The sequence below is a fragment of the Pyrgilauda ruficollis genome, unplaced genomic scaffold, assembly GCF_017590135.1.
Source record: "Pyrgilauda ruficollis isolate IOZ18807 unplaced genomic scaffold, ASM1759013v1 scaffold93, whole genome shotgun sequence".
In the NCBI taxonomy this organism is placed as follows: Eukaryota; Metazoa; Chordata; class Aves; order Passeriformes; family Passeridae; genus Pyrgilauda; species Pyrgilauda ruficollis.
Window position 1 is genome coordinate 440,242 of NW_024531377.1, and position 11,075 is coordinate 451,316.

Below are 11,075 nucleotides of genomic sequence, written 5' to 3' on the forward strand. Positions count from 1 at the left end.
CGCCCATTGGCCGTTGCGCGGCAACCGGCCCCGCCCCCTCCCGCAGTCGCGCGGCTCTGACGTCATCCCTCCGCGCCGGAGCCCACTGCTATGGCGGAGGTGAAGGTGAAGCCGGAGGTGCCCGATCCCATGGACATCGAGAGCAGGTGCTGCGGGCGCCCAGGCAGCCATGGAGTGGCTGTGTGGAGGCCACGAAGGACGGGTTTTGGGGCGGGGGGCAGCGGGCGTGGCGGGGCCTTGTCGTTCAAGGCCTGTGGGGGGTGGTTCGACGGCCGAGTGTTAATCAGGAGATGGGTGCTGAAGGAGAGGGTTGTTGGGGACACTGAGGGTTTCGTGTTGGGAGGTGCTTAGGGGGTAGTGAGGGTTGGGTCAGGTCACTTTCGGCTGTCCCGGAGTTTTTGTGGTCTTGGAAAGGGAAATGGTACACAGGGAGTTGGTGCCGAGCTCCCTGAGGAAGCAATTGATGGATTTTCCCCTGAGTTGCTCTTGTCACTCTCTTCCATCCTGACTCCAGTGCTGTTTGGATTTGGGTTTGGATGCAGCAGAACAGGACTTTTAAAGTTGCTTCTCTCCTCCTGCAGGATCCTTGAGCTGTGCCACCAGTTCCCCCATGGGATCACGGACCAGGTGATCCAGAATGACATGCCTCACATGGAAGCCCAGCAGAGAGCTGTGGCCATCAACAGGCTGCTCTCCATGGTAGGGACAGCCCACCTTCCCATCTTCCTCAGCACACACATAACCACAAGGCCCATTAGGGATGGGCAGTTAGTTAGCTCTAGAGAAAAGGAGGATGTGAGCCCATGGTCTCGTAGGTGGGGGTGTTCTCTGACCCCCCACAAAATCCCAAGCTTGTGGATTGCTCTGAAGGCACACAGGAACCTGCCAAAACTGTAGCAACCAAGGCTGTGACTGTAGGAAAGGATGAGCTGGCAGTGAGAGAATGAATGTTGATTAATGCTGTTTTACACACTTACACCCTTAGGCTTGTCCAACTGCTTTCCCCTTCAAAAGAGGAAAGAAGGACTTTGCCTGGCCACAGCAGTGCACAGCAAAACAGTCTCTTGGTGTGTGTGAGACATGGCAGTAATTTGCTTCTAAGGGTCACTGCCCATCAAAGTTGGCAGCTTTCCAGTGATGGCCTAACTGGAAAGTTACTTAGTAAAAAGCAGAACTTTGCTGCTGGAACTTGGAATTGTTCCAGAGCTCCGCCGTGATTTCTGGGTTGCCGTGCAAATGAGTGCATTGGTGGGAACTGAGAGCAAAGTGTGCAAGAACTGGAAGTCCCCTGTACCATGTGAAAGTCAGGAGAAACAATAGGAATTGTGCAGATGTTGTGGGAAGGGTCAGGAACTGTTTGTTATTTCTGATAGCTGATGATAAGTGGAAATTTGTCAGGAGGGAAAAATATCCTCAAGGCTGTTATTGTTTCCAGTGGTTAGAAATGTTAGTTTTCATTTTTCTTTATTTAGTTGACATTAAACAAGGTTTTTATTTTAGAATTTCAGAATATTCTTCTAAAACACCTTCTGAAACAAGCTGTTTGAAGGAAAGTAAATGTATTGTGTCCATCTCTCCTAGGGGCAGCTGGACCTTCTGAGAAGCAGTGCAGGTCTCCTGTACAGAATCAAAGATTCCCAAAATGCCAGGTAAGCCTGTGTCTGCTGGGTAAGTATGTTGGGAACACAATTCTTGTTTAAAAAAAATGAAACTTCAGTTGTTGTTTAAAACAAATGAAACTTCAGTTCTTGTTTAAAACAAATCAAACTTCTTTCAAATTTTGGACCTTTAAATAAATCCTGATGTCTGTCTTGGTTTACAGTAAAATGAAAGGTTCTGACAATCAAGAGAAGCTGGTTTACCAAATCATAGAGGATGCAGGCAACAAAGGTACTTTAAATTATGAATGTGAATGGTACTAACTCTGTTTGCTTATGGGACCATTCCTGTCCAAAGTCACGAATGCTTGCCCAGACAATACAAATATAAAATCTAATGCCCCATACCTGCTTGTTTTTCCCCAGTCCCTTCTGTCCATTCCTTCCCTTTTGCTGGGAGTGGCAGGCAGGCAACCCAAGCAGTGTCTGATGTGACTTTTGGTTGGTATGTATGGAAACAAATGGTTTCTTCTATTTATTTCTGTTCACTTCTCTGTTTTTTTAACAGGTATTTGGAGCAGGGACATTAGGTACAAAAGCAATCTGCCTTTAACAGAGATCAACAAGATACTGAAAAACTTGGAAAGCAAGAAATTAATTAAAGCAGTTAAATCTGTGGCAGTGAGTATTTGTGATCCTTTTTTAATAATTTCAAACATCTGCTGCATGCTTTGTATGCTTTTAACAGGGGCCTGAGGGCAGAGAAACCTCATTTTGCCTCCAGCTTTGTCTTTGACTGTGCAGCAGTGTTTGAGTCTCTGCCTTCAGTGTGCAGGTTTGAGGTGCAGCAGATACTGGGTGCACAGGTCAGCTTCTCTGCTGTCTGCTGGGTCTGGTAAAGCAGGTGGGGGGTAGAGAAGTTGGACACAGCAAAGCAGTGGCATGTTTGTGTTCATGTGAAAGATGCTGGCTTCATCTGGTCTTCCAACACCGTGTTATAAAATGATTAGGAATCGAAATGGGTTGATCTTCTCTTTATGTCTGTGTTTCCTGAGGGTCAAGCAGGTTGAGGATAGCTGGAGTCAGGTGGGTTGCTGTGCCTTAGGTATAGGAGTAATAAACCTCTTTTGCAGATTATCTGCTCACATGTTCCTTCCTGATGGAGGTTTTCACCTGTTGAGAGCTGTGCATTTCCCTCCCCAGGCATCCAAGAAGAAGGTCTACATGCTGTACAACCTGCAGCCCGACCGCTCCGTCACTGGAGGGGCCTGGTACAGTGACCAGGACTTCGAGTCTGAGTTTGTGGAGGTGTTAAATCAACAGTGTTTTAAGTTTCTGCAGAGCAAGGTGAGTGCCAAAGTCACCTGCCATTTGTTGTGTAAACAGGTGCCAGGCAAGGCTTAGGTTTTCCATAAGTGTTGGCCATTATTGCAGCTAGATTGGCAAATCCATACTGGACTATTATTTTTGTCACAGTAGGTGTGATGGTTTTGTATTTAATGATGAGTATTTTTACACCCTGGACAAGGAGGGAAGCCTTTTGTCCCCAAGGTCCAATGACAAACTGTCCTAGGTGACCCAAAATTGTGTATTCCTTATCTTCTGTGTGCCAGCCTGCCCAAGAGTATTGCCATCCTTAAGAGCCAGCAACCCGGGAAAGAGGAACTTGTGTGTTTTATCCTGGAAGGGGAGGGTGCAGGATCTCTTTAAAAATGGAAATGGACATGAGGGGAACGCCCTTGTTCTCCCTGGGTGCCCTAGGGGATTGTCTGGGGCGGGTCTTCAAGTCATGCCCGATGTGAAAAACGCCAATCACTTGATTTTAAAATTTTAGAAGTTTAATAGTAATAAAAATTTGGACAATTAGGATTTAGGACAATATGAGACAATAAAAACAAAGAGTTACGGACAGTCCAGGTACCTCTTTCTGGGCAAAATAAGCCCGAAAAAGGACACACATTAACAGAGGATTAACCCTTAAAAATGATAGCCTGTTGCATATTCATACACCTCATACGTGATGCATAATTCCATTCAAAAAAAGGATTCTGTCTGGTCAGTGTCAACTTCTTCCTCTGAATCCTAACAGCACCTTCAGGGCTGAGTGAGGCAGGAAGAAGTTAGTTCTTCTGATAATGGGGCAATAAATTCTTTTTCTCTGAAAGATTTAGGTGTCCTGTGGCTGCTATCTGGTGCAAGTCCTCTCTTTAAAAAAGTATCTTACATAGCATAGTTTCTATTTTAACATTATGTTATAATCTAAAACTATATTTAACACACTACTTAAGAAAATTAATGCAGCATAACTTTCTAGCATAACACATACAATATTCATTTTAATATTTGCGAAAAGCCAATCATAAAATACGCATTTTTCACACCCGAGAAGCTGCATTTTGCAGTCCAGACCTGCTCCTGAGGGAATTTCGCAATACCTTTTCCAGCCAAGGAGCAGTCAGATGCTCTCTCTGCGATTTTCCAGCCGCCTGCCGTTTGTTTGTCAAGGAGGAGGCGGACCTGCAACTTGCTGGGAAGTTTTTTCCAGCGTTTTTGGCAGCATTGGAGCCTTTTGGCCAAAAATTGTTTGTCCAGATTTTGATTTGTCCCTGTTCCCCTCTGACTGTTCTTTGTGGAATTTCTGGAACTGCCGAGGCTGTTGTCTTTTATTTGATATTTTTTCCCTTTTGTCTTCTCCCATTTTGTCTATTTATTGGTGGAAGAAGGTTGGTTAAAACTAAAGGGTCAAAACTAACTAATTTTGGAGTTATCATATAATTGTCTTAAACTAAGACACAAACCAGGTAGCAAAGACCACAGGACCAAAAAATCTAGGAAAAGTCACTGTGGTTTCTGCAGAGCACCTCATTTCTGAGAGGGTGTAAGGTAGCGGTCAGTCAGGTAGCTCTGCCTAGAACACAACTGCCCCTAGTCTAAATTGTCTCTGGTTCATTAAATATTTCTGCAGATTCTAGCATGTGTCTGTTCCATTACAATATATTTTTAATTGGCTGTAGGTACAGCAGAAACTTTTTTTTTTTCAACAAAATGCCAAATGCTGGTATTCCCATATTAATCTGAATTACAGTGTAAATTTTATGTCATTTATTATAAAATGATATTTGATTGTGCACTGCATTGTCTCACATACACCAGTTTTAAGAATGTGGCTTTAAATGCTAAACATGTCCCAGAAATGGAAAACAAGTTTTGTTTTTGAGTCTGCCTGAAACTGAACCACGAAGGAGACTCTTGGCAGTGAGTGCTGACTCTGACCTTTGCTTTTTCTCAGGCAGAGGCAGCTCGAGACAGCAAACAGAATCCCATGATACAGAGGAACAGCTCGTTTGCCTCATCCCACGAGGTGTGGAAATACATCTGTGAACTGGGCATCAGTAAGGTCAGAACAGATTGATCTCACTGCTGTTCACATTGTCAGTGCATGATTAGCTCTAGGAGCTGGGTACTGCAAACTTGCTGAAGGTCTCGTAAGTGTCTTAGTGCCCCACAGCTTGTGTAGTGGAGGTGAGCTTTGTGGCTTCATTGCTTTTTGGGGAGGGTTATTGATACAGCCTGGCATACCAGGATAGCTTGTGCATGTGGGTTTTCAACAATGTGTAAAAGAATTAGCATTCACATCCTTGTTAGCTGTCTCAGCTGGTTTAGATTTCATCATTTCTCTTTAAGTTTACATATGCACTTCAAGGGATTTTAGCAGAGGGAAAAAAAGAAGAGGAAAAATACCCCACCATTACGGGGTGTATCAACAAGTATATCTTTAGCAATCTTGTCTTTTTCTTCTTTCATAACTGTTTTCTTGCAGAAATGGAACTGTATTGTGCTAGGCTGATGGAGACATCTCAGGTGCATAGGGAAGTTCTTTTTGGTAAGACCAAGGCTAGTGCAAATCAGAAATGCTCAGGAGGTAGGAGGTATTAGTATTTGCTTTTCTTTTTGCATCTGCACAACTCCATCAAGTTGTGATGAAGACTGGTGCCTTTTTCTGGGCTAGGCTAGAACTCTAAGGATTTGTTACTCATGGTGTTTCCTCCTTTCCTCCTTGCAGGACTCACTGGCACACATCTTTCCTAACATCTATTTCACCAATTGTTTCTTAGGTAGAGTTGTCAATGGAAGACATTGAGACCATTTTGAATACTCTGATCTATGATGGCAAAGTGGAGATGACCATTATTGCTGCCAAGGAGGGGACAGTGGGCAGCGTGGATGGGCAGATGAGGCTGTACAGAGCCGTCAGTCCTCTCATCCAGCCCACTGGATTGGTCAGGACACCCTGTGGACTCTGCCCTGTGAGTAACTAATTCTGTGTATCATTAGTGGTGCATGCAGCTCTTGAACACAGGCCTGCAGTGGCCAGATGGCACACGGCAAGTTCTGCCCATGAGTCAGCCTCGGGGCTAAGCCAGCTGTGCTTAAAAGCTGCCTGTGAGGCCTTAGCTGTGGTGTAACAGGTTCTGTACTTGGTGGTCAGACCTGCTCTGCCAGGTGGTTCCCACTTGCAGCCTGTCTCTTTACTGGACTCTATGTGAAAGGATGCTGTCAAGTGTAGCCTGTTCCAAATTATGTTATTTCTGATCCCACATTTGCCTGTGTTTTTACAAAGCTAAATTATTTCTCTCTAGCTTTTAGTCTCTCCTCTCTGGACTGTGAATTGGTTTGTAGGTAAAACTTGCCAGCATGTCCCTTTGTGGTGGGATCTGTTTTTCTCTTCTCCTTCAGAGCTGCCATAAAACTTCCTAGGTTTTGGCCTCTGTTAGACTAATGCTGATCTACTGGGAAAGCAGCAGAAAACATGGGAGCATGTTACACACAGCAAGCACCATCCAACTGGAAGTAATTATTCTGCTGACACAGGGCTTTCTTTTGCAGGTTTTTGATGATTGTCATGAAGGTGGTGAGATTTCTCCATCAAACTGTATTTATATGACAGAATGGTTGGAGTTTTAAAGTGAAAGGAAACTGTAAACTGGATTCATCCTTCACAGCCAAAGTGACAAAGCAGAATGCTTTTTTTAAAAGCGGACTTCTAAATTTGTAAGCAACTTCAGGACATGGAGTGACAAACCAGCCATGTATCAGTTGTGTGAGGTATCCTGGGAGTGGACTGGAAGTGGAGTCAGTGCTGAAGATCAAGGCTGAAGTGGAAATCAGTCAAAATTGGAGATGGCAACTAAGGTGGTTAATAAAATAGATTTCTAAGCAACAGTTCAAAATAAAGTTCAAACAAGGTTGAGACATTTTAGTCTTAACATTTATCACTTCCTCACAGCTGATCAGAAAAACTTGTAACAAGTGGTACCAAGAATGAGATCCCAAATTTTGCTTTCAGATTAATGCTACTAATGGATGCTTAAGTTCTAAAGCTGACACTTACTCCCATGATAGATTCCATCTAATTGAAGACTATGAATCTGATGTGGGAAAGATTTTGAATATGTCAGACACTGAATATGTCAAACACTTACTGGTTCTTTATTATCTTTCTTACCTGCTTATTTATCATTAAACCCCTGATTTTTCTTATGTACATCTGTGCTTCATTTCCTGTATTGCTGCCTGCTGTATTTATTCCTTCATCATCAAATTTCTGGTGGTGTTTTCTGCAGCTGCATCACATACCTGGATGTCTCCACTGAAATTTTGAGTAGAGGTGCTCTGGAAAGATGTTTTCCAGACAATTTCCAAGCAATCAGGGGGTCAAGCACACCACAGAGCTTGTTGCATCTGGCTGTTTTCAAGTGTGCCTGGCTCAAAATAAGCCCTCTGGACACTGTGTTGGGAGGGTGGTGGGAAAGCACCTCTGTGGCTGTTAGCAGCATCCTGGGTAACCTGACAGAGGGTTAACATAGGTTTTGGAACAGTTTACCTCATAAGGGTAAGAGACTTCACATCAGCATTTTCAATACTGTCCAGGAGCTTGTACTTTCTAAAAGCAGTCTGGATCACAAATGAAAGTGTTCAAATCTTGCTTGATTTCCATTTCCTTTCTTAGAGGACAGAGGCTAATGAGGGTGCTGTACAAAGAATAAAAAAACCTCCCATGGTTCCTGTCCCATGCAGGGAGGGTATGGATGCAGAGAGAAAGGCTCCTTGTGTGGGAGCAGTTAGGTGTGTACTGGAGCAAACAATGAGCGCTGATAAGCTGGCAAGTCCCTGGAAGGGCTCTGATTGTCCCAGCAAGGTGAGCACTGCCAGCAGGCTCTCCTTTTGCTGCAGTGTTGTCTCCAGGTGAAAGGGATGCATATCTCTACAGAGGCAGAAGGGCTCTTAGGAAAGAGAGGTGGGGGTGAAATGATTGGAGCTTTGTTCTTCCTCTGCCCCCTTTAACCACTCACCACAGAGAAGTCAAGGGTAAAATGCTGCTCTCTTCCCTGGAAAGAGCCTTGGATCAGACATCCTTTATTCCACCCAAGGTAATTTCATTGAGATGTGGGGCTGGGGTTGCCTTTGTCTTCCTGTCTTCAAAGGGGACCTGACACAATGGGGTCCTGAGCCTGCTGCTGCAGAGATAACACAATGTTTATGCTCCACTGCAGCTAGAAGATACCTTCCAGGGAAACAATAAGGCTTTATCATGCAGGTATGTCACTTTATGCTCTATAATCACATTCATTGGCAATAAGAAAAAGGAGAGAAAAGTTCTCAGTGAACAGCTTTAGGAAGTAGATATATGGTTTATTAAGCTCTTTAAATTTTGGCTTTGGGTTTATCTGGCTTAGATGACCTTTGTGGTATCTGAAACTTCTTAGTGTTGAAGCTGTAACAAGACTTCTCAGATTTGGGGAAAAGTGCCTATGAGGGAAAAGTAATTTCGATTTAGTTTCCTACAGATAGGAATCTGTCTGATCTATTTCTATATGAATCAGAGAAATGATCTTTCTGTCACTCCGGTTCTTCATGAACCTGGCTGATCTATTAGTCTGACATTCTTATCTGAAAAGTGAGGAAATGCTAAAAGGTAGCATTAATAGTGTCCTGAGTTTTGTCAATCTTCTCCTTGGCGAAGCTGTCCCTATTCCAAACTGGTATGAAATGTAATGTTTTGAGGAAGCTATTACAGTACCTCCACGGTACTCAATATGAAAACACTTAGGTGTAGAAAGTTGAATTATCCCTTAAAATATGGATGACAAATAGGAAGCATGATCTGCTCATTTATTTTCGCAGGCCTCATGCAAGAGGTCAGAATTCATCTGCTGCAGGACCATGAGATCCCTCCTGAGCTGGAGAGAGCTCATCCTTGTTTTCATGAGCCCTGATCCTGCTGTCAACCCATGAGCCTCTTTTGAGTGGTTGCCTCACTAGTAGTAGCCAGCTGTCCAAAGGCAAGTGGGAGGGTGGGCACACCCAGCTGCCACAGGGGATCGAGTGCAAAATTGTGTTTTAATTCCAAGATAAACACTGACTACAGTAGCTGGCTGCATTGAGAACTGACAGTGTAGAGCCGGCAGGTACTGCCTGGCATGTGTAGCCTTTACACTCCAAAGTTTAAAACATGAGGATGAATGGCAAACTTGAAGCTCTGGTAGTGAAAACATTTTCCCCGTGACTGAGTGGCTGTTCAGTTTTTTCCCGGGTTTGGTTGTTTGGCTGCGGGTTTTGTATTTTTACTTTGATGGTAACTGACCCGTTGGAGGTGTGATGGGTAATTGTTGTTCCTCTGGTGCTGTTAGAGCACCATCTCCTGTCTCTTCCTGGGATGGCTCCCCCAGGGCTCCAACATGGAAAAAGCTCGGTCTTAAGCCATACTGGTTTCTTTTTTGCCTCCACATGCAGAGCAGATTTTGGGAAGAAACTGTAGTGAGTGGAGCCAACTGGGTCTCCTGTTGCTGCTAAACACTTGATGCTTTGAAACAGGGTACAGACACCTCAAACAGAGCTGTCCTCTGCCACACACAGACCACCTTTCCCTCCTCCTGCTCTGCTTGGCTGGGACTTTCTGTCATTTCACCTGTGAGAAACGGCATGGCTAGGCTCTCCTCAGCCACACTGAGCCCAACTCAGCTTGCAGCCTGGAAGAGACTAAAAGGTACGGTGACAAGCTCCACAGGTGGTGTCCAAGTTCACGCTGAAAATATTCACTTCCACCATGAGAAAGTTGGTCACTGCACTTTGCTCACTCTTCAGGAGGTCTTCTGGGGAATGGGGAGGACAGGAACCAGAGCTCAAAGCTCTCTTCTCTTTCAGCTGTTAAACACAAACCAAGTTGGGGTTTGTATAGGCAGCCTGTGGTGTTTTCCTTTCTCCCACTTTTTGAGCAAGCTTGTGCTTCTTTCAGGAAATGCTTTTGGGAAAACTTTTACTTGGGTTATTTGTTCCATGGACACAGGGCTTTAAGACTGTGCTCCTCTTCCAAACTGCTTTGGTTTAACCCAGCAGACAGGTAAACACCACACAGGTGTTATCTTACTTCCTCCCCAGTGGGATGGGAGAGACGATAGTAAAAAAAACCAAAGCTTGTAGATTCAGATGAAGACAGTTTAACAGGGCAGAAAAGAAAGGGAAAATAATGGTAAGAGATTTTAGAAATCATGTGATGAACAATACAGTTGCTCCTCCTCTGCTGACCATTGCCCAAGGAGTGCCAGAGCAGTGGGCTGGAAACCAGCAGCCAACTCTCCCCAGTTTCATCGTTCAGCATGACACCATATGATAAGGAATAAGGAGTATCCCTTGAGCCACTGGGGATCAGTTGCCCTGCCTTTGTCCCCTTCCAAATTATTATGCAGCCCCAGTTTCCTGGCTGGCCAGAAGAACCTGAAAAATCCTTGACTAAGGATAAGAATCACTCAACAAGAACTAAATTATCAGCGTGTTATCAACATCTTCCTAATCCTAAATCAAAAGATGCAACACTAAACCAGCTCTGAGGGAGGAAAATTAACTCTGAAAGATGAAAGCAAGACACAGACTTACAATAGTTGCTTAATATTTTAGTTAATCTAATGTTTGCAGCGGGGTGCACTATGGCCTTGAAGCCGTAGGTCCTGGTGAGGCTCTTTGTGTTGAGATGTGGCAGTGGGAGGAAGATGTAAACTGTAAACAGGCAACTTCAGAAGAGCAGATTTGCTTTGCCTCCTACTTGGAGAGCCAGTCCTGGGCTGAGAATGTTAGTCCTACACCTGACAATGCTAGCAATACTAGTAATTTGAATTTTACACACTTTAGCATACACACATCAGTAGTATGCTTCTACTTTTTTATTCCCACTGTGTTTGTGATGTCGGGAAGCTGGGAAGGCAAAACTAAAGTTCACCTCAGACAGCATTTCATTTTGCTTTGTTTTGGACCTGGATTGTACTCTGCACATTCCAAACACAGATTTCTGTCGCATTTAAAAGAAAGAAAACAGGAAAAACAAAAACAAAAACAAACAACCCCCAGAGCTGGACATGGGTGAGTAGACTTGATCACAGGGCAATAATTTCCTTTAAGCAATGGTGGAGCAGTGCCCACACA

The 11,075-nt window shown here is 44.2% G+C and overlaps 1 protein-coding gene across 1 annotated transcript; it reads left to right on the forward strand.

Annotated features, from left to right (window-relative positions):
• The first annotated feature begins 72 nt into the window (after positions 1-72).
• Positions 73-7,123, forward strand: POLR3F (RNA polymerase III subunit F). The gene is made up of 9 exons (XM_041489439.1): positions 73-146; positions 582-699; positions 1,582-1,649; positions 1,823-1,890; positions 2,167-2,279; positions 2,802-2,945; positions 4,888-4,995; positions 5,714-5,905; positions 6,486-7,123. Exons 1-9 carry the CDS (start codon positions 91-93, stop codon positions 6,561-6,563), a joined length of 945 nt encoding a protein of 314 aa, XP_041345373.1. The 5' UTR covers positions 73-90; the 3' UTR covers positions 6,564-7,123.
• The last annotated feature ends 3,952 nt before the right edge of the window (positions 7,124-11,075 follow it).